This window comes from Canis lupus, chromosome 22, assembly GCF_048164855.1.
Source record: "Canis lupus baileyi chromosome 22, mCanLup2.hap1, whole genome shotgun sequence".
Lineage (NCBI taxonomy): Eukaryota > Metazoa > Chordata > Mammalia > Carnivora > Canidae > Canis > Canis lupus.
This window is the reverse complement of record NC_132859.1, coordinates 40,965,410-40,988,468: the sequence shown is the minus strand read 5'-3', so window position 1 is coordinate 40,988,468 and position 23,059 is coordinate 40,965,410. Positions and strand designations below refer to the sequence as shown.

At 54.8% G+C, this 23,059-nt stretch overlaps 1 protein-coding gene and 1 long non-coding RNA gene across 9 annotated transcripts in view; one reads left to right on the top strand and one right to left on the bottom strand.

Annotated features, from left to right (window-relative positions):
• The window catches only part of VIPR1 (vasoactive intestinal peptide receptor 1), a 32,586-nt gene continuing 9,527 nt past the window's right edge, over positions 1 to 23,059 (top strand). For 2 of the 7 annotated variants that reach the window (XM_072793195.1, XM_072793198.1), the window contains exons 1-4: positions 439 to 565; positions 11,963 to 12,074; positions 16,526 to 16,633; positions 21,892 to 21,998. In XM_072793195.1, the coding sequence (XP_072649296.1) occupies positions 491 to 565; positions 11,963 to 12,074; positions 16,526 to 16,633; positions 21,892 to 21,998 (402 nt within the window). In that variant the 5' untranslated portion in view covers positions 439 to 490. Of the gene's footprint in view, positions 20 to 168; positions 188 to 437; positions 566 to 11,962; positions 12,176 to 16,525; positions 16,634 to 21,891; positions 21,999 to 23,059 lie in introns of those variants that run through there. The other 5 variants (XM_072793194.1, XM_072793193.1, XM_072793192.1 and 2 more) reach the window with 5 other exon arrangements.
• On the bottom strand, positions 10,115 to 23,012 carry LOC140614193 (uncharacterized). 2 transcript variants are annotated; one of them, XR_012015094.1, is made up of 8 exons: positions 21,347 to 23,012; positions 20,347 to 20,772; positions 18,419 to 18,524; positions 18,090 to 18,252; positions 16,707 to 16,772; positions 14,663 to 14,716; positions 12,433 to 12,561; positions 10,115 to 11,980 (listed from the first exon to the last, which is right to left on the bottom strand). It is a non-coding gene; the product is annotated as an uncharacterized lncRNA (long non-coding RNA). The 2 variants fall into 2 exon arrangements; XR_012015093.1 differs by lacking the exon at positions 18,090 to 18,252.

The window sequence follows — 23,059 nt, the reverse complement described above, 5'->3', positions numbered from 1 at the left end:
GGGAGGCTTCCCGGAGGAGGTGGCTCTGGAGGTGGACGTGGAGAGCGTCCTGGGGTGGGGCCGAGGGGGCGGGTGGGGGTGGGAGACGGCATCCAGGCGCTTGGAGGGGGAGCCGAGCAGGAAGGACGCGGCGGGCTGGGGTCTCGAGACTCCCGAGGGTGCAGGCCCGGGGGCTGAAGGCTTGCAGGTGCCTGGCGACTGGGGCGGGACGCGGGGGCACTGGGGAGCGAGCGCAGGGACTCGGCGCGGGCGGGAGAGCCCCGGCCCCGCCCCACACCTGAGCGGCAGCCCCGCCCCTGCCGACCCATTGGCCAGCCCCGCCGCCCGTCAGACGAGCCCCCCGGGCCCGCCTCCGGCTCCGAGCCGCTCCTCCCGGCGCCGGGGCCCCAGCGCCGCGCCACTCGCGGGGCTCTCCGCCGTCCACCGCGCCGTGCGCCGCCTGCCCGCCTCGTCCGCTCCCGCTCCCGCCGCCGCGGGGTCGGGGCGGACCATGCGCCCGAGCAGCCCGCCGGCCCGCTGGCTGTGCGTGCTGGCCAGCGCCCTCGCCTGCGCCCTGGGCCCCGCGGTGAGTGCCCGCCGAGCCGCCCGAGCCCCGGGCGCCGCGGGTGGATGGGGGCGGCGGTGCCGGGCCGTCTGCGCGCACGTCTGTGCGAGGGGCGCGGGGCGCGGGGCGCGGGGCTCGCCTCCCGGCCCAGCCTCGGGCCGGATCTACGCCCGAGGGGTGGGGGCCTGGTCGCTCCCGGTCCCTCCCGGCGCGGCCGGGAGCCCGCTCGCCGCGGCGATCTGGGACAGCGGCGCCGGCGGAGAGCGCGCTCCGTAAACTCGCGTCCAGGGTCGCGGCCGCGGTGTGCGTGGGGCGGCGAGGTCGGGGTGCAGGGTCGGAGGCTGTGGCCGCCTGGAACGCAAGGCCTGGGAACGGGGGGCGGCGGTCTGTGGGGGTCGTCGCTGTGTGCCGAGCCCGTCTGGAGGTATCTGCGGGCGTTGTGTGTTACGTGTAGGAGTGACGTCTCAGCAGCGCACTCAGCGCCGGGAAGGGGCTTTTGGGGTAAGGGGGCTGCCTGGCAGGCCTTTCCCGTACCCCCCCCCCCCACACTGAGCAGAGCCCAAGGTGGAAGGTGGTGGGCAGTGAGAGGTTGAGGATGGTGTTTATCAGAAGGGCCAGACATGTGCTTGGAGAAAGCTGAGCAAGGTGCACACAGCCAAGAAGCAGTGGTGTCCTCTGCCTCCCGCTTCTGCTTCATCTCCACGTAGGTGTGTATAAGCATTTGATGCATGTGTGCAGGTGAGCCCCTTGTGTGGATGTGCCCTCGTGGATGGCTGTGGGTGGCTCACCTCCAGGGCAGATGCTGGTTCAGGCAGGAGATGCCTGGATCATCTCCCTCTGAGATCAGGGAAGACCTCAAGATTCACTGAGTCCACCCATTTTGCAGATGGGCAAAATAAGTCTAAAAGACAGCTGACCCCCACTAATCAGACCTGAACTGAAATGGATTTTCTCTCTCTCCCTCTCGGGACTTGAGGAATCTGGGGTTGCTACTTAGAGCCTAAAACCCAATGGGTCCCAGGCCTGACACCAGCTCCAGGTTGGCTGGTGGGTGGGTAGAGTATATTGATCACCTAGTCTCTTCTATCCCATGATTATCTCTCTTGCCATCACCTCCACCAAAGCAGGAATCTCTGTGTTTCCATCTAGACCATGTCTTGTAAATCCTGGGGACAAGAAGCTCATTGCCTGTCCTGGGAGCAGAACTTAAAAAGAATTGGTGGGAGCCTCCCTGCTCCCATTGAGAGGCCTGAGACCCACCTCCTGAGCACTCAAAGCCTCCCTTGGTTCTGGCCCTGAAGCCACGGCTCCACAGCTCTGGCACCTCAGTGTCATGGAGCTTCCAGGCCTTACCCACAGCCCTCTGGTTTTCCCAACTGGGCTCTGACCATTCAAATTCTCCTTGGATGATCCAGGGTTCTTGGGATCACTGCGGGTACACCATTCTCCAGCCTTGGAGGTTTCTCAGCCCTGGGGCAGGGTGATTTCAGCAGGGCCTCCCTTCCTGCTCAGCCACATCTGTCCCCCACCTCCCAAGGCAGTCTAAGCCTGGCTCCTCCAATGCCTACCCTCCCCTGTACTTTCCACATTTTATTCATTTAATACCCTACTGCATCACTTCCAGAAAGCCTTCCCTGATTGCTACAGCCCACTCAGCCCTTCCCTCCCTGACTCCACTCTCTGCCCTACCCACCCCTCAGCCCGGGCTCTTCTGATCATCCCACAGGATCAAGGGCTGAGGTCTGTCATCTCCGCTGTAGCCCGAAGCCCGGTGCAGGGCTGCACCTGCAGCGGGAGAGAAGGGACTCACCCAGGACTGAGTCAGGGCAGCCTGTAATGAAGGAGTCCCCACATCCTCCTCCACTTTTCCCTCCTCCCCACCAGCCACCACTTGCTCCCACACTGAACACCAGGCAATCCCAGTCCAGCCAGACTCAGGGTTAAGGGGGCTGATGTTATCAGAGTCATAAAACGGCAGCTGCAAAGTTCAGTGTAAAGGCCCCTGGCCTTATCATTCCTGATTATGGTGCCCTGACCTCAGTCAGGGAAGGGGAAATCTCTGAACAGGGAAGCAAAAAAAGGAAAGAAAACTTCTAGTGTCTCAGAAGAGGAAGTCTGCCCAAGGCCACCTGTCAGGCCTTCCACTGCCCCTACCCCCTGGACAGCAGGCACAGGGGCTCCTCGCTGGTAGCAGAACTGCTCTGGGCGAAGCCCAGCCCCAGGGACAGAGGGAGGGGTGTCAGAGGAGGAGGAGACCCAGGTCCTGCTCTGGGAAGATTCTTAGGCTGGTTAGGGAAAACAGAGCCTGTGGCCAAGGAGGAAGAACCCAGAGGGGAGTAGGGTGGGGCCTCCCAGCACTGAGGCAAGGGTTGCTGAGAGGAGCAGTCAGGGGAGGCTCCCTGAGGGAAGCAGGACAGTGCTCTAAAGAGTTTGGCCAAATGGGCCAACCTTTCAGAGCCTCTGTTGGCAGAACCAGTGGGCCTGATCCCAGAAGGACGCCCTCAGCTTCCCCTACCCCCAGAGGCTGGGATGGCCCATGAGTTGGGGAAAGTTTGGCTTCTCCTAATTCCTTTATTTTTTAAAAGATTTTATTTATTTATTTATTTATTTATTTATTTATTTATGAGACACACACACACACACACACACACACACAGAGGCAGAGACACAGGCAGAGGGAGAAACAGGCTCCATGCAGGGAGCCCAACGTGGGAATCGATCCTGGGTCTCCAGGATCAGGCCCTGGGCTGAAGGCGATTCTAAACTGTTGAGCCACCCGGGCTGCCCTCCTAACTCCTTTCTGAGGCAGGTTGCTGGACACCTGCTCCCCGAAGGGCTTAGTCTGCCATAGGCATCCTGCCCTGGTCATCTGCTTTCAGGCTCTCTGGAGGCTGTCCACTGCTGGCCAGGCCCTTTTGGCCCCCAGCAGACCACCTTCTGGGCTTTTTTTTTTTTTTCACCTTGTGGGCTTTAAGAAACATGGCTACAGTGGGCTCAGGCCTCCTCCTTGAGCAGAGTGACAACCACAGGCCACCCAGGGCTCCTGGGGGACCATGCTGGAAGAGTGACCTCCCTATCCTGATGCCCTGAGTCTCAGCCTTCCCTGATGTTTCTGGAGCACATGAGACCTGATTCTCACCCTCCTCCATGGCAATGACCAGTTGACCTTGAGAACATGTTTGATCTCTGTGGAAGGGCCTCAGTGTCCTCATCACAAAAGGGATGGTAGGACCCCGTGTGCAAGAAATGGGACGAGAGGGCCAGACTGGAGACCAGCTCCATCCTAGGACTGGGGCACAGTCTTCCCCCTGAGCCTCAGGACTCTGTGAAAGGGGCTTAGTCATCCAATCAGGACTTCAGTGAGACTCGAGGGAGGACAAAGTGCTGTGAGAACTGCGATTGGCCATTTCTTCTCTTGATCCCGAGTCAGGATTCCTGGGGACAGGGGTGTCTTCATGAGGTAGCCGGGCAGTGTGGTGGTAAAGCTCCAGGCCCAGGTAGGTGATGGGTCATCTCGAGGAGGGCTGGGAGGTAGGCAAGAGGCCTCCTCACATGGTGGCAAAACAACTTATGCCGAGCCTGTCACTTGGAGGGACCCCTCATTGTGGTCCCTCTGGCCATGGATGTTGGAACAAAGATTAGATAAAGTGCTGTACCTTTCTCCCTTGCTTTTGCTACTCAGCCTCCTACACTCTGCCCTCCCCAGTTGGACTTCCCAAAGTATAATACATGCCAAGCTTTTCATATAACTTAGACGTATTTCAGAAGCAAAAGAAACACAGTTTCATCTCTCCACATTATAGATTTTTTAAATTAACTTTTATTGTGAAACTTCTCAAACATATAAAAAAGAGAGAGAGAATAAGATAAAGAGCATGGAAATACCCAGTCCTTGGAGTGATGTCAGCAAAATGGCAGTATAGGAATTTCTAGTGCTCGTCCCCTCCTAATCCCTATGTCTGACAACTAGTGACCTAAACAATTAATATTTGCATCATTTCCACTTTTGGCTGAACTATTTTAACATAAATTATAGACATTATGACCTTGAACCACAAATTATTTTAAGATGCATTTCTAAAACCAAAGGACATTTTTTCTTCTGTCACTATGATACTACCATCACACCTAACAAAATGAACAGGCATTCCTATTATCTTCTGTTCAAATATCCCCAAACAGCATTTCGTCAAGCATTCCAAGCTGAGTGGTGATATTATTAGGAGTTTGAGTCTGATTGCAAGGATCCTTGCCTGTGTTGTGATGAGCCTGTATAGCGAACTGATAGGTGGGTGAACATCAAGCCCTTAGCTGGCCGGGCCCCAGTCTTTATCTGCACCCCGCTTTCATGTGGCTAATGATGTGAGGGTCCATATCTCTCAGGAAGTGCCTCCTGCTATCTGAAAAACAAGTTCTTCCGGCACAGTCAGTCATCAGAAGAGGGGAAGAGGTCACCAACTGACTCTGTATGGAAGACTCACAGCCATGTGGCTGCCTGTGCTTGCACTCAGCCCTCTGGAGGTGGCCCCAACACCAACATCGCCCCCTGGACACCGTGTGTGTAAACGGAGTCCTTTTTCCCCAGGGGTGCCCAGCATGGCTTTCAAGAGGAAGAGGATTTTTTTTTTATAGATTTTTATTTATTTATTTACTTTGAGAGACAGAGAGCACAAACGGGGGAGGAGGGGCAGACAGAGAGGGAGAACTAAGCTCCCCGCTGAGCTGAGATCCTGACAAGGGGCTTGATTCCAAGACCCTGAGTTCATGACCTGAGTCAAAGGCAGCCGCCTAACCTACTGAGCCACCCTGGTGCCAGAAGCAGAGGATTTAAACCAGAGCCCATGCTGTTCCTGCTTCACTGGCCATTGCCATAGTGATCCTCTACAAAGAATCCCTGAGAGGCTTCATTTCCCTAAGTACACCTCACAAGAAGGGCCCTTCGATTGGGCCAGGCTTAACCCCAGACTGAATATCTTTGCTTGTATTCTAATAATGAGAGCCCTTGTCCTGGGACCACCCTGAGCTGTGGAAAGTTCTTTCTTGCCCCAAGCCCAAACCTGCATCCCCATGTCTCTCTCCTTGTCTTACCCCTACCCACCCCCCCACATACCACCTAGACTTCAGCCTATCCTGGCTTCCCAGGTGTAGTTGACAAAATTTGGATATTCAGAAAGGGGAGGCCTCAGACTATTGGCAAAAGGGTGTAAAAATAGGGAGAGGGAAGAAATCAGACTGCAGTAGGGGGTGAGGGAATGCCTGACTCAAGACCTCCCCTTCGGTGGTCACAGCTGCCGTGTGGCAGCCAGTGGGACCTTCCGACTGCCTGGTGTCCTGCAGTGCATCCAGGCTGTGGTGAGGCTAGCCTGGCATGAGGGGCTGGCTGGGCTTCTGGCAACAACCACTAACCTTTCTTGGCTGTCCCCTGGTGTCCTTTACATATGACCCTGGCCACAGCCCTGGAAGTAGATGGTGCTGTCATTGACCCCATTTTATAGATGAGATGGGAAGACTTGCCCAAGATCACCCAGCCAGGAACTGGCAGGCAGTCTGATTCTGGAACCTGTGGCTAGGCATTGCCACCTCACCGAGAGGAGTTACTTCTTCCAAAGCAGCCAGAGCACACTGCGGGCTGCCCCAGGGCTTCAGAGACATTTTTAAATTTGTAAAATGGACACATCTGAAGTGACAGCTCAGGGAATTATCACACAAGTGTACACCTATGTAGCCACCACCCAGATCAAGCTATTCCACGTTCCTGTCACCCCATCCGTCTCCCTTGTGCCCCTTCGCAGTAGGATGAGGCTTTATTGCAACTTCTTAGAGTGCCCTCCACAAAGCTAGGAGCAGGTTTCTCCTCTTTCCTGTGGCTTCTGTGATTTACCTCCCCTTCCTGTGCCCGCACCTCCTCCCCACTGCCCTCGCCTCCTCCTGCTCCCCCAACTAAACCCTCTGCATCTCCTTACCAACTCAAATACAAAAGCCAGAATGAAGGGAAACTGGATTGGGGTCCTGTGTGCCTTTGACCACACTGCTGTCTCTCTGGGTCCTCAGTTTCCCCTTGTGATTCTTTGTTGCCCCATTATTTCAATGGGGGGAGGAGGCTTAAATAAATCATGGAGTATGAGCTGGTGATGGGGGAGTGGTAAATGGGACCAACCCTGATCTTTATTTCCCATTCCCCTGCCCCTCCCAGCCATCCCTGGCAGGGGGGTCGGGCCCTCCTAGACAAGCGTCTGAAGCACAAATCATTGGGCCACCTGGATGGCTCAGTGGTTGAGCATGTTTTTGGCTCAGGTCATGATCCCGGGTCCTGGGATCAAGTCCACATCAAGCTCCCCACAGAGAATCTGCTTCTCCCTCTGCCCGTGTCTCTGCCTTTCTCTTTCTCTCTCTCTCTCTCTCTCTCTGTCTCTCATAAATAAGTAAAATCTTTAAAAAAAAAAAAAAAAGCAGGACAAATAATTTACACTGGCTCCCAGGGCTTGTTCATTTGCAGGCAGGAAGTTCTTTCTTCTGTCTCACCTAATCCAGCTTGCTGCATTTTAGACCCCTCTCAGAAACCAGCTGCCCCTCAGAGGGTCTGGCCCTGAATGAGGCTGGGGGTTCTAATTACAGGTCAGTAACTGTGGAGTTCAAGCTTCCCTGGAGGGGTACATATGGCACCCACAAAACCTGAGTTACCCACCCCCCATCTTTCAGAGCCCCTAGCATCTACAGCCACAACTTCCAGCATCTGCACCCTATCCCAGATCTCATGGACCCCCCACACACACGGAGGAGAAAGTAGGGCTTTCACCCAAGCCCCTCACAGTGAGGATAGAGAATAGGGGACCCAGGTAAGCCAGCAGAAGTATTGAGACTTGGTTCATCTGTGCCCCCAACCACAGACTGAGGTTTCTCCTCCAACTCCCAGTTTGTCACCTCCCACACCCAGCCAGTACCATGGCAGGGGACATAAGCAGACCCAGGAGGAAGGGAAGCTACAGACATCCTCACTCTTGCCTGAGCCTCCTCTTCTGGGCTCAGGAACTCCTGCGAAAGAGAAGGTGCCGGGGGCTCAGTCTGGCCTGAAACTCCTACCTCAACCCACCCACAAGGTTGGGTGACTTTCAGCTCCCTTGGAGCTCAGCCCAGCAGGGGAGTTGGGGAGGGCTTGAGAGAAAGCCCTGCTTTCTTCCTCTCCATGTGGGGCATCAGGAGACAAGTCAGGAAGTGTAGGCAGTGGTAGAAAGAGGGAGGGCCTTGAATGCCAGTTTTGAAGTGTGGGCTTTGACTCCTAGGCGCTGGGGCCTTGGGTTGCCGGTGGTGGGACTGAAAGCTAGTACACTGGTCCAGGCAGGAACTGAAGAGGCCTGGCCCCTGCCTGTGTCCCACAACTTGTCTCCCAATGCCTCAGGATCCCTTGCAGCAGCCACACCATGTATTTGCAACTTTGGGTGTATTAGGCATTCTCAGACCTCCATGCTTCTGTACACACTACTCCTACTTTCTGGAATGTTTTTATTCCCTCCAATGGTCAAATTTACACCTCTTCAGAAACCCACCTCCAGCACCCATTCTCTAGGAAGCCCATACCTCAGCTATTTCTCACCCTGGAACCTTTTCCTGGAATCAATAGGCTAGGCTATATTTGGCTGGGAATTTTCAAACTTAATGTGTCTGGAGTCCAGAGGGATAATGAGGATGTTTAGTATAGTGAAATAAGTGAAAGAGGAAGTTCAAAGTCTGACTAAATTCCTCAGTGATAAGGGCTACAGGGAGCTGCCCTGGCCCTGGCCCCCAAAGGGCAGTGGTAGACCAGATGGCCCAAGGCAAGGCCATGGAGAGGGACTGATGCAATCCAGACTAGTGGTCAGAGATGTAGGTCCCATCTAGGAATGTGCATTTGCTAGGGGACCTCAGGTCTTTCTTTGGGTGTCTCTTTCCTCTACCCTTTTGCCAATGGAGTCTAGCACTCAGCTAAGCCAGAGTGAAGACAGAACTCATCTTCCAATCTACCCTCACTTTATTCAGAGACATCCCACGCTGCCAGATTACCCCAGGGTTTCCTGTCCCTCCCCTGCGAACTGTCTCTCAGGAAAGGCTTTGTGGCTGCACTGCTGGATGGGACGGGCAGAGTTGGCTAGAGTAGTTGACCCAATAGCCTTCCACCATCATAGAGTGGCAGGCTGAAGCCTCTATGAACCCTATGATGCTCTTGGTAATTGAAAAAGGATTATCTCTTGGCCAACAGCATGGCCACAGCTCTGGCTTAAGAGGACCCAGCAAAAGGGTGTGTAGATGCTTCAGTTGGTTAAGTGTCCAATTCTTGATTTCAGCTAGGGTTGTGATCTCAGGATTGTGGGATCAAACCGTGTGTTGGCTCCACCTTGGGCATGGAGCCTGCTTGTGAGATTCTCTCTCTCTCTGCCCCTGCCCCCTGCTTTCCTTTCCTCCCAACTTACACGATCTCTCTCAAAAAAAAAAAAAAAAAAAAAAAAAGAAAGAAAAAAAAGAAGAAAAATAAAAAAGGAGGACGCAGCAAATGAGGGCATCCGTTATCCTGTCCTCAGAGCACAAGTCTGGACTTTTTAGGTTATAGGGATAAAAAACTCAACTGACTCAAGCAATAAAGAAAGACATTGATTCATGTTGCTGGAAACAGGCCTACTTTCAGGCATGGCTGTATCCAGGGACTCAGATGATGTCAAGAGGACCCAGTTTTTCTCCATCTCTTGCTTCAGCCTTTACCTGTGTGGCTTTCGTTGTAGTGTTCCACAACAACACAAGAAGTAGCAAGATGGTGGCAGTAGTTCTAACCCCTGCACCCTTTGAGGTTTCCAATCTAGTGGGAAAGACAAAATCTACCTGTCTAATTTCTTAATCCAAAGTCCCAGAAATGAGCCTGCTGGATATGAGCACCCTGACTTGGGCCATGTGCCAGGCACTAGGGCCAGGAATGCTCTGATGGACTCAAGTCTGATCACATGGTGATCTCTTAGAGGATGGTTTATCAGAAGGAGGTGGTTACGCAGGTAGGGATGAGGACATGGCACCAGAGGAAGGTAAAGGATGGTAGAAAGCAGCAACAAGAGATGTTTACTACCATCCACCCTGTGTTGAGGGGGCAGGGAGAGAGGAGTGGGCAGGAGACACAGGTGAGCCTGGGAAGGTGCCAGAAAGTAGCCGTGTTGCCGGAGGGCAACAGGGCTGGGAAGGCACTTTGGGGGGAAGCATGCCCCAGAAAAGCAAGGTAGATCAATGGTGAGACACAAGCCATCCCCAGATCCTTCTTCCAGAGGCGACCTCTGGGGTCCTTTGGCCACCTCTCTTCCATGCCTGAGCAGCACAGGCCAACCACAGATCACTTAGGACAGAGCATCTTGAGTGTTTCGGTCTGAGTAATGCTTTTTGGCAAGACGGGAAACATGTGACCCCAGAAAGGGACCACAGGACGTTTCCTTCAAGTCTCATGTATTTTCTTTTAAACAGTTATACAAATGACCATATCCTGCTCCATAAGAGATCTGTTACTTTCCATAAGCCAAGTTTTTTTTTTTTAAGATTTTATTTATTTATTCATGAGACACAGAGAGAGAGAGAGAGGGCAGAGACACAGGCAGAGGGAGAACAGGCTCCATGCAGGGAGCCCAATGTGAAACTCGATCCCGGGTCTCCAGGGTCACGCCCTGGGCCGAAGGTGGCATTAAACTGCTGAGCCACCCAGGCTGCCCCCATATGCCAAGTTTTAAATGACTTACCAGCTCACATCTTTACCCCCATTGGCTGATAAAGTTAATGGCTCAAGATGGACTCTAGGTTCACTGTAGGGCTTCTAGGCCCTGACACATGGGCAAGTGAGGTCTGAGTGCTGGGGAGTCTGAGAGGCATCCTGGACAACGAGGCCTTCCCCTGTACCTGGGCCAGGCCAGCTGTGGTGCTTAACGGCATATTTTTGGAAAGTGAGACATTGATGACCTTTGTGACAATGAGGCTGCACCAAGACCTCCACAAGGAGTGACAGTGTTGAGTGGAAGGGGACTCAGCTATGCAGCCTCCTGAGCATGGAGTTGTCAATTTCTGCTTGGACCCCCTTCCTCTCTAGCAATCGAGAGCTCCCTGGCACCTGGGATGCTTATCCCTCTGTGGGGTCACCTTACTTAGAACAATGGTTAAAGTCACACCCTTGGTACCAGGCCAGAAGGAAGGAAACACTTTCCTCCCTAGCCCCACTGCAACAAGACTTTGAGTCAGAAGGGGAGGTGCTTAAGGCCCATTTGAGGCAGGACCTTGTCCCAGGGCAGGAGGGACAGGTTGGACGAGACATTGTAAGTCTCTGATTCTGGAGCTGCCTTGCCGAACTTTCTCCAACAGCCCTGTTGGGGACTGTGGCATTCTCTTCCCTGAGCAGAGAGGAAGAAACTGATATGTGGTTGCCCAGGGGTGGTAGCCACTTCCCCAAAGCCAAAGAGAACCGCAGAAGTTCCTACCAGCTCAGTGATTCCTCCATGGAGGCCTTCACCTGCCCTGCTCACCCAGTGGTTCCAAAGACCTGTGTTTTTCTGCCTGTCCCTGGGCAGCCATCACCCCTAGTCAATGTTGGCCCCAATGCCAATGTCCACCCACCCCCCACACCAGAACGCAGGTCCAGTTCCATCCCTGATCCCTAGCCAGGGTGCAGGAAAGGGGAGGCAAGAGGCTTAGGCTCTCCCATCCTTTCTCCCCACCTCCCAGGGGGCAGAGGAGGTGTGGTGGGATGGCAAGCTATGCTAGAGGGGCCTCTCTTACTTCCTGAAACCTCGCCTCCTTCATTAGATCTGATATGACTTGAATAGCTCAGAAGAAGGCAGATGAGGTCTGGGCAAGGAGGGCCAGTGTCCCCCTCCCAGCCTGGTGACCCAGGAGACTGGGTACAGGCTCCCAGAACAGGGACAGATGCTCAAAGATGCAGCCAGCCTCCTGGATTCCTCCCAGGCCTACCTCCAGGGACCAGCGCCCCAGAAACATAACCACCAGCGGGGCCCCACTCATCCACGGAGACTGAGGCATGGACCAAGGACTCCCAACCTCAGGTGCAGGGTGGCAGAGTCCAGAGGGCCAGCTCTGGACCCTACGGAGAGGCCCTCGAACCTTTGTCCAGAGCGGTTCCATAACGCCACCCACAGAAAGACACAGCTGTTACAGCTATGGTATTGGTGCTACCAGGAAGCCCTCAAGGGGGACAGGACCCGGCTGTGGGGACAGTGGATAAGAGTTCTGGGTCCGATCCAGGTCAGGATCGGGTTTTAGTCTGCAGCTGGGATTGGGGTTCCATCTGGAACTTGAGTCAGTCAAAAGGCTAGGCCTTGTTGGTCTCACGCTTCTGGGGTCTGTGGATGAGAGGTAGACTGCTGATGAGGATGAAGAATGATGGGGCCCCTCCCTGTCTCTGTCCCCCAGGGCGGCCAGGCGACCAACCTGCAGTGGGAGGAGGAATGTTACCATCTGCGGATGATTGAGGAGCAGCACAAGAAGTGCCTGGAGGAGGCACAGCTGGAGAATAACACAGCAGGTGAGGCCCCGCAGGAAGAGAAGGCCGCAGACCCCCAGGGAGCCCTGCTTCTCATCACATCGTGAGCCCAGATCCAGGCACACTTCTCCCACGCGTGTCAGGTGGGGATGGCACCACGGAGCTGCTGGGGGCGAGGAGAGGATGCTGGGAGAGGCTGGGGGACCTGATGGAGGCAGGAAGTCCCAGCAGGCCTGATCCTATCACCTGCCCCAGGCCTGGGAGCTCCCTGCTGTTAGCCAAGGAGGATACACTAAGTTGGGGGTGCGGAGGCCCTGCTCCTTCCTCCCAATCCAGAGATGCCACCACACACACACACTGGCTCCTGGGCACACACATTTCCCTCCCCAACCCAACCCACCTTCAGCAGGCCAGATGAACCATCAGCTCATTTATTGTCCAGCTGATGAGACGAGTCACCATCAAACTTAGAGGCTGAGCAGCTGGGGGCCCTGCTCGTTGTCCTGAGGGGGTGTGGGAGAGCTCCAGCCTGGTGGTGTAAAGGAAGATGCCGGGGTGGGAGGCACCCTCGGGCTGAGGAGCCCTCCCATCAGATGATGGACAGCACTCTCTACTCTCCACTTCTCCACCCTGGGTGCCCCACACTTGGCATAGCCCCCCAGGAAAGGAATGGGAGGAATTACAGAGACCTTCCTTTGAAAAGTACCCTTGAGCCAGATTCTGAAGGGCAGGCAGGACATGGGGAAGCAGAGAGGCTGGGAAGGTGGGAGGTGCCCAGGCAGACCGCCCATGGGGAGCAGGGTTGCATTTGGAGCCCCAGGCTCACTGAGGTGTAGAAGGGCTGTAGCAGCTGGGTGGCTGTGCCTGCTCTGGGCCTCCTTACCAGGTCACCTCCCCGAGGCCAAACTGGAAGTTATGTAACAGCCTTGCTCAGGAGTAGGGAACATCTTTACATCTCCCAGGCTCCCCAGTCTCCTGTCACCTCCCTGAGGCTGACAGTTATGCAACCCCTCCTGGATCCCTCCTTCTTGGCCCTGGTGCCCAGAATCTCTGCCTCCCGCACCACAAGTGAGTAAGTGTATTCTCACAGATGGCCTTTACCTCCCCCAACTCTTGAGGGAGGACAGGCCCCTGTCTCCCAGGGCCTTAAGACCAAGACCTGAGTGAGGGATGGCCAGACCACCTACTGCTTATGCACCCCACCCACCCCACCCTCCAGGGCAGGGAGGCAGGAGCCACTGCAGACCAGCCTCAGCAGACCCCAACAGTAGGATCTGGGACTGCAGGCAGCTCAGAGAGGCCCAGACCCCAGAATTTAGGCCCCACTGCAGTGCCTCCTAGGGCCCGAGGGCAAGCCACCCTCGTGATCCCAGTGAGGTCACTGCTGGCACAGGGCACCTGTTGGGTGCCAACATCCTGTCACCAGGAAGACGGCCTGGGATCCACAGGAGGGCAAATATGAGTCTGTGGGCAGTGAGTCGGCCTGTGACCTTGTGTGGGGCTCTGTGCGTGTTCGTGCATATCCAGATGTGTGGACGTGTGCTCTTGGCCCGTGTCTGTCTGGAACTGCCTGTGCCTCTGGGATCCGTAAGGCTCCATGTCTGACTCTGAGCATCTTCGTGTGTCAGGGGCATGTGTCTCTGTAAGCCTGGATACGTCTGGATATGTGGCTCTGTGTGCTGGTTTGCGTATACGTGTGTGTGTATACGTGTGAACCCCTGTGGTATGGCCACTCCCGTCTATGCATGTGTGTCTATGAGTTGCATGTGTCTCTCCGCATCTTTGTTTGTGTTCTCTAGTCTTTCCCTGTCCAAGTGAGCATATGTGTATGTGTATTTGTGTGTATGTCTGTGGTTCTTTGTGTCTGGGGGGGTGCATGTCTGTATGTCTGTCAGTGCATGCAGGTCCACAAAATGGCACAGCAGAAGCCCCCACTCTGCCTCACCACTTCCCACCCCTGTCTCCAGGCTCTCTTTCTTGTTGAGGTGGCAGTCCCCAGTGGGCACACACAGCCAGGTGGGGCCCTGCATCTCTGTGGGCCTGGGTGGCCTCTCTGGGACCTGCACACAGAGAATACTCCCAAGGCCCAACTCAGGACAATAGACTCTCCAGATCACTAGCATTTTCGCGTCCTGTCATTCCCTTCTCAACTTCCTAAACCTGCTGCCTCCTGCAGGAAGCCTCCCTGACCACAAGCCCTCAGTGGCCTTTCTTCCCTGGCTCCCCTGCCATGTCTGCTGGCCCATGCCCCAGCAAGGTTCACGACCCTGTCCTGGTGGTGTTGAGATTCTGTGAGGCCAAGTGCAGCCCCCTGAAGGGCAGTGTCCAGTCTCCCTCTCCCCGTGCAGCTTCTAGCAAAGCTGAGCTCAGGGCCAGGGACCCGGCCCCGAATCTGCTCTCTAGCCATGCTGCAGAGAGATCCAGAGAGCTCAAAGTCTGGCGAGGACCCAGACACAATAACTGGCCTACAAAACAAGGTGTGCCCAGCATCGTTAGAGAGCTAAACAGAATCCAGCCAAGCAAAATTCCCCCAAGAAATTGGCATCGAGCCCTTCAGAACAGGAGGAGTGCAAGAGGTTTGCTGGAGAGGGAGTGTATGTATGAATGTGTGAACCTGCTGCACCACTCACCAGTGATGTGACCTTGGGGTAGTTACCTAATTGCTCCATGCCTCAGTAACTCATCTGTAAAATGGGAGGGTTAAATAAGTTATTTATTCAAAGAGGGTAGAACAGTGCCTCCCACATACAAAGGCTATGTAAGTATTTGCTGATATTATTAAAAGGGTCTTGAATGGCTAGCAGGATTTTCCTGGCCTGATGGACCCCTCCACGGCCCCCAGAGAGGCTGGCACAGGAGTGGAGGAGGGACTGGGAGCCAGAGAAGCCTCAAGACAGAGTGGACAGCAGTGGCTGGGGCCCCCAAGGAAGGGAGACTATGCCTGGCCAGGCCCTGCAGACCTAGGTGCTCTCAGCCCTGAGCCCCTGGTCCACCTGGCTACTGCAACCCCAGAAGGTATCCCCTCCCCACTGCCAAGCCCAATTCAGTGCTCAGAGTCCCAAGGCTCTTCCCCAAGTGGGAACATCCTTTCATCTCCTCTTCCCAGGCCCCCTTTTTGAGAACTTATGAACCTTCGGACTGGGTTGGGCTGGGCAGGGCCCAGCTGGCACTGGCTTTGGCTCAGGGGTTGGGTTTCCTGAGAAAAATGTATGAGACTGGCAGGGTGGAAAAGAAACAATTAAATCTCCCCCAGGGAAGGGGATCCAGAGGAGTCCTAGTCCCTCAGGGGCCCCCAGGCCCTGAACTGGCAAAATCATACATCCGCCAATTAAAGCAGACCCCTCGGGACCCCACCGTGCAGCCTTCACTAGCCAGCCCTTGGGGCTAATAGGTACATGGTGGAAAACACCGCCTGGAGGACAGAGTCTTCTCTGTACTCACCTCCTAAACATCACCGCCCCACAGCACAAGTCACCATTTGACTGAGTTGGGGGCTATGGGTTGCTTTTTAATTTTCTGAAGATTCCTCCAGAACTAGCTGAGTCCCAATACACCCATTACCCCCATCAAACCCTACACCTCCTTTTATAACAAATATTTTCTAATGTCTCCTGTACTACTAAGTGAAATTCAGGACAAGTGCATTCATTTTTTTAAAAATGAAGTTCTGGTTGTAAAAGAAAAATAAAAAGGAAAGTGATTTATAATAAGATACTATGTATACATATTCAGGCATGATCACACTAACAGATAAGACCTAGTCTGAAGGTTGTAAATTCTGGAAGGCGACAGATAGGTTGATCTATACCGTGGTTGCTTCCCTGACTCAGATTCACAGCCAGCATTGCTGTGAGTGCTTTTGATTTTTCAAAACCTTGAACAACCCTTAATAATACTCAACATCCAATGAAGCACAGTCTTCCTTCCCTTTACTCAGTTGCATTTCTGGAAAATGCCACACATGTTAAACCTGTACAGTAAGTGCCTTATGTTTATATGCAAAATAGAGTAAGAGTCTAGGCTGTGGTCATTACAAAAGATTCTCCCCTACACAAATGCCCAGTGGCTCATTTGAAAGTCTTACAGAGTACTACAGAATTCATTATTGTGCTGCACCTTGCAGGATGTCTGCCTGGCCTCCCTGGCACCTGCCCATCAAATGCTGGGTGAGACCCTCAATCTATCTGCGGCAGGAAAATACCCCCCCCCCCCCCCCGCCGCCACTGTTGAGAACACTCTCAGGGAGAGCTCCATCCCTCACTGAGGACCATGGAGCTGTAGTTGCGCCTCCTCCTCCCCGCTGCCTGTCAGGAGAGGCCCTTTACAGCCTGGGCAGGGTGGTCCCACCGCCTCTCAGACTGGAGATCCCTCTAGGTGGGACCCTCAAGGAGGAAGAGGAATGGGTGCCTATGGGCTCAAGCCCCAAAGCTGGAGGAACCTGGCAGAACCTGGTGACCATACTGACCTATGTGTTCTCCCCCTTCACCCCTCAGGCTGTAGCAAGATGTGGGACAACCTCACCTGCTGGCCAGCCACCCCTCCAGGCCAGGTGGTCGTCTTGGCCTGCCCCCTTATCTTTAACTTCTTTTCACCAATTCGAGGTAAGAGCCCTGGGTTGAGACAAAGGAGCTGAGGCAGCAAACCAAGGTGGTGCCAGCTGGAGTGGGTACTTACCTGTCCAGGAACTGAGAAGGCGAAGGACAGTGGTCAAAGGGGCTCGAGCAGTCAGTGGGGGGCTTCCTGGAAGAGGATGTGCTGGCACTAAATCTTTGAAGGATTCTCGGGATTTCATTAGCTCTTCACATAAAAGATAAGCACTTGGGAAGGGCTCACTAAATATTTGTTCAGCGATTGATAACTGATTGACTGGCAGATGCCTGACTATGTTAAGGCTCCCGTGTTCCCGTTATCCTGGACTGGTCATGACTGCCTTGCACTGCCTCGAGCCAATGACCTTTTGGGGTTTGCTTACACACCATGTCACGTTCTGCTTCAATGAATGTTCTCATAGAAGGCAGAAAGGAAAAGGAGGAGCCTCTTTAGGAATTGGGTTTCTTGTTATCGACTAACTAAGGAAACTTCCAGCATATATCCAGCCATTCTTTCATTCAGCGAATGTTTATTAAACATCTACTAGGATGACAGGCACGGGCTAGACAAACACAGGGGAGCGTGAAAACAGCCGTGCTATCTGCCTGCAGGGACCTAATGCTCCGGTTGAAGACATTTAGCACGAAAACCAAACACATGTCGTAGATAGTAAGGAGTGCTGGGAGGGAGAAGGGGTGAGGCACAACACTAAAACAGGTGTCCACGGATGGCCGGCTTGCCGAGGGGAGGGACAGGCGGCAGAGACCATGCTGGCCCCAGGGACTGAGGGCTTGAACTTTTTCCTGAATTCACTGAGAAACCACTGGGGGCATTAAGCCAGGGACTGACACAGTTCAATTTAGGTTTAGGTTTTTAACTGATAATTTCAAATTTCCATGAAAAGAAAGGATTCTGGGGGTGCGATGGGAAGCCCTAATCACAAGGCAGGTGCAAGGTGGTAATGGTTTGGATTTAGAGCATGACAGAGGAGCCTAGTGGGAAACTTGCCTATGAAGGGGGTAGGGGGCTCGTGGCAGAGAGGGAGGGATCCAGCATATCCCCCCCTCGGGTCTAGGTTTGATGAGCTGGAAGACTCATCAAAGACTAAGGGAGGAGCAGGTCTAGACTGGGTTGGACCTGAGGGAGGAGCAAGTCTAGAGGGGAGAGGATTAAGAGGAGCTGAACCGAGATAAGAATTCAGAGGCCCAGCAGAAAGACTCTTGGGTATCTCTTACTCCAGGTGGCCTTTCCCTCTCTGAACCTGTTTCTCTGTAAAATGGGGACAGGAGGTGGGCCACAGAGACTCTATGGAGCAGGCTGGTTTTGCCCCCCAGTGCTCAGTGTAGTGACCCCTCTCCAGTGAGGGAGAGATGTCGGTGCCCTCCTAAGGGGTCTGAGAGCAGTCAGAGATGTGCTGGATCTCAGGCCGGCTCCCACCTAGCCCCGCTCTCCAGGGGATCCCGGCACCTGGGCAGGTAGGCGATGAACTCTTCCAGCAGCTCTCACGTGTCCAATCAGCAGAGCCTGGCAACCAGCCTTCTCTCGGATCCCTGGAAGTGCCTGCTACTCGTGTTCCTCCCTGACACTCTGCTAATTGCATTCCTCCTGACGGCTTTTCCTTCTGTCCCTGCTGGAATTGTCAAGGCAGCCCTTTCACTTAAGAACCTGGATGGCAGCCCACCATCTGGCTAACCCCGAGGCTGCCAGCCTCACAGGGGCCCACATGGTGCCTTTGTGCAGATGAGAAAAAGGCAGCCCTTCCTCAGGCAGAGTCAGCCTCTCTCACCAGGACCCACCTAATGACAAGTTGGATATGAGGTAGATTGCAGCTCCCACCATTTATAAGCCAGATGCCCTTGTGCAGTGAACAACCTGCATGGCTGTACTTGGTGGCCTTAGCCTCTGAAAATGATGGACAAAAATAGAAGAGTAGGTTAGGAGAAAATGTAAGGGAAAGAGGGTATGTTTTCCTGGGAAGAAGGTGTAAACTGGTGACCTTGAGCTCCAAAGAGGGAGGTTTGTGAGTAAGGCAGGTGTAGCGTCAGGATAATGCCAACCCCAACTCTTGCCTCTTTGGGTAACAGGACTGGAGAAAGAATGTCCTCCCTGGAAGGGCTGGAAGGGATGTAGTTCTACAGGGAAAGCTGAAGACACCCAAAGAGGACAAAGAGCATTTGACAGAAGTCCTCTCCCAGAGCCGGGGGACGGGTGCTGGCCAGGCGAGGGACTGCTCATCCAGGCACCAAAGTGTCCGTTGGAGCCTAGTCTTTTGAGGCATGGTCTGCGTGTCTTTCATCTGTGGTGTTTTTACCTTTAAATATTTGAAAAGACATTTTTTTTTTTTTTTTTTAAGAGTGAAAACTAGGATGGCTGTTTTGGGAGGAACATGAGACTGGGAGATTGTGGGGTTAAAGGGCCTAGCCTTTCCCTCCCGCCCTCCATATTCCCACAAAAGCTGTGCTAGTTCCTAGGCCCAGGCTGGAGAGAGACTTTGGACTGCTTCTTGTGGTCTCACGGTGGCCACCCTTGAGATGTTCTCAAGAACATTTCCCTTTGAGACCTGGACCACAGTCCTAGTGTTCTTCGGAAAGACCACCCAGCCCTGAAGATGACCCACTATCTGCTACCCTCCCCCAATATCTGGGGCAGCCAGGGTTCCAGAGATCAGGGTGCCCCTTCAGCTACCCTGGAAGCCCAGAAAGATGTGGAGTCAGGCTAACCCGGGTCTGTATCCCAAGCCTGCTGCTTCCTTCCTGTGTGACCATAGACAAGTCACCCAACCTCTCTCAGCCTTGGCATCCCCCTCTTTTAGTGGAACAATCATGACTCCTAATGGCTAGCTTGAACACAGTAACATCTGCTGCCCCCTGCCCCTGCAGAAGGCATGTAAAACAGCTGTGTGGATGCTGAGGGGTCACCTAATTCATGATGGTACCAGGTGCCTGCTATGTCATGGGCCTGGCCTCACCAAGCCCTGGTTCTTCTGGCGAGTGGAGAGCTCAAAATGTGAGGCATTCATGTCCCAGCCTCAAAGTTGGCTGATTTGGCCTTTTTCTACTTGCCCCAGGCTGGTGAGGGAAGTCCACACAAGAATCGGATCCTGGGAGGGGCCCACGGTGAGCTCCTTAGATCTGGGGCTGAGGCAGGCTGAGGCTTACTGAGGGCTTGGTCAAAACCTACCCAGCTCAGGGGGCAGTGGGGGGAGCTAGGGGGCTGAGTGAGGACTTCTCTTGCAGTGGGAGCCTCTTGTAGCATGAGACTGGGAGACTGTGGGGTTAAAGGCCCTAGCGTTTCCCTCTCACCCTCCAAATTCCCCTCAACACACAAAAGCTGTGCTGGTTCCCAGGCCAGTATACACAGGAGGCCTTCTTCGAAAGGGTTGCCAAGTCAGGAAGCCCTCCTGCTTGCTCCAGGACCTTGCAGTGGAAAGAGACCCAGGCCCAGCTACCCTTCCCTGGCTGTCCCCCTGACCCCTTAGCTGTCCCTCAATTCCTCGGCCATCAAGTAGGGTGCTAAGAACCTCTTTTCAATGGTAGCCAGGAGGATTTCCAGAAATAGCAGGCAGCGAATCACCAGGTCCGGTGAATTCCAAGCCAAGTTTAGAAATATTAAATGCACATACATTTAATAGCTCTCAGGACAGCTCGACCCCTCTTACAGCTCTGCACCTGGACCCCCGAAACAAGTCCTCAGGTCCCCCCAGTGCAGACAGGGCCAAGGTTACCTGGGAAGGCTCTGGGGATCACACCTGCCGTAGCCACATCTCTCCATGTGGCCTTGGCCCCTCAGAGCCTGGCTTCTCAAGTATGAAGTGGGATTCCCTTCCGCACCAGAGGGTTGAGGGGATCCAGTAAGATCCTGGGCCTCGAGCACTCTGGACGGGATCGACATGCAAAGGCTCTCCAAACTTGTCATGGTGATGGAGGTGATGATGGCAATGGCACTGCTGCTGGTGCTTGTGACAGTGACAATGCCAGTCATGGTGACAACAGTGGTTGTGGTGACCGTGATGGCGCTGGTGGTGGTGATGCTGGTCACAATGATGATACTGGTGCTGGTGGTGACAGTGATGCTGGTGGCAGTGCTCACGTGATGGTGGGATGATGGTGACACCAGTGACAATATGGCTGTGGTGCTGGTAAGGAAGGCGCTGCAGGGCAGGGCAGAGACCTTAGGACCCATCTTTCTCTGCAATTCCTCATCCCCTCACCTCATCTTCTTCACTACTGTGCTCTCCCTCTTCCTCCAACCCTTTACCTCCTCCTCTTGCCCTCGTCTCTCCTGCTCCTTACATCCCCTTCCTTCTCCTCCCCTGTCTGCCTCCCTCCCACCCCAGCAAGCCAGCTTTCTCCTGGACTCGGACCCAGGCACCTCTCTAGTGAGTCCTGGGGTAGAGGGAAGGGGATCTTCTCTGCCTCCCTGATTTTCTCCTCCACCCCTTCCCTGGGCTAGAGAGTGGGCAGCCCTCATGTCACATGCCCCCTTAGCCATCTTGTCCCTTTCCTACAGCTTTGGGCCTCCAAGGACAGTGGAAGCTGCCACTGCCCCGGAGCCCCAGGCTCAGCGAAGTTCAGCCCCAAATCCTGCCGCGCTGTGCTCCTTGATCCCCCTCACACATGCCTTTGCCTGGGTGGGTTCCTGCCAGGACTCCCTGCTTCTCCATTTATGAGGATTTCAGACCCACACCCTTATCAGGTGTCCCCCTACCCCACTCCCTGCCTCACCTGTGGTGCCTCTCCAGCAGCACATCTGAGCCACACCAGACGTGGGGGGAAAGCAGGCCCGTCGGCCCAGGCAGGCTGACCCAGGAGGAGCCGCTTGGCCCAGCCAGAGGGCTGCTGTCTGTACCCACAGGACAATGAAACCATCTGTCACCCCAGTGACCCCTGTGACCTTATGACAAGGGTGAACATTTAGCTCATGACAAGGGTCCTGCGAGTCATTCTGTGCCAAGAATCCAGGCTGTGACGAGGATCTCTTTATTATTTGTCTTGCGCCAGGGGTCAGTTTCAGATATTACAAGGGGCAGGGCTGAGCCCAAGAAGGCCTGCTCTGACTGTAGCTCATGTTGGAGGGGCCCCTGGCAGCCCTGGGGAGAGTTTCCCCACCTCGTGATGCCCTGGGTCTAGTGCAGGGTGGCTGGAGCCTGATGCAGCCGGGGTTGGCAGGGATGAGGTGAGCTTAGAGACAACCGGGCCGTGCCTACCCTGCGGACTCACCCTGCCCCCAGCCTCAACCTCTCTCCTCTCCACTCCTGCCCTCCACCCAGGCCGCAACGTGAGCCGGAGCTGCACCAACGAGGGCTGGACGCACTTGGAGCCTGGCCCCTACCCCTTTGCCTGTGGCCTGGATGACAAGACATCAGATGTGGACCAGGTGGGCCTCAGTGCACCCCTGCCGCCCCCAGGGTGCCTCCGCCTGTGAGGCTCCTTCCACTTTCTCAGTAAGAAGTAAGGTTGCTGTCTGTGTGAAAGCCAGGACTCACAGGGTCTGCCCTCCCCCAAACCTCCTCCCTTACCAGACTGGTACTTCCAGTGGCTCATCCCCCTGTCTCTCCCTGGCTGGGAACAGGAAGAGGGCTTTTATCAGGATGACACAGAGCAGCAGAAGCTAAAGCAGCATTCCCCGGCTGGGCCACCCTGGGAGCCTTGCTCCATCTCTGGAGGTGGCAGGGCAGGCAGGTATCATCTTCCCGACTCAGGCAGAGGGAAACTGAGGGGCCGATACCCAGCCGCCAGTCAGGGACAGGAACAGGGACAGGACCGTGGTCCTCAGTCCCAGGACAGGGTTATGTGCCAGAGCAGGTGAAGCTGTATGGCTGTGGGCCCAGGAGCCAGGTAGGGATGCTGATAGGAAGGTAGAGCCTAAGTGGAGTCCTCAGCTAGGAACCCCTCATCGCTTTGGTGTTGGGACACAGGTGTATATGTGTGTCCATCTGCTATGACCTCTGTCCCACCCCAGACACTCTTCTCAGAGCTTTCACTCCTCCCATGAGAGCAACTTCCTCAGAGGCCTTCAGAGCCCATCAGGTCGTCAGGCAGGATCTAAATCCCCTAAATCCCACATGACCACTAGCCTGTACTCTGGCAGGGGTAGGACGTGGAGAGCAAGAAGGGACTTGCCCAGTGACTGAGGCTCTGCACGTGTGTCCATAGGGAGGGCCCTGGGAGGCGCCCAGCAAGAATCCCTTGGATTCCAAAATAGTCCTGCCAGCCCCTGAAAGGCCAGATCACCCTCATCCAGCTGACCACTGCCTCCGAGAGCCCATGATGGGCAGTTATCCCCAGTGTCTTCTTTGCTGTTCTAATTCCCTCTCTTGCTGCACAGGGAAAGGGCCTCATACGGAGTCTGAAGGGCTAGAGTGTTGGGCCGCGAGGGTGCTGCGCCCTGGGCCTCTTCATCTGCTAAGGCAGGGACGGGAGGCCGGGTGGGGGGGC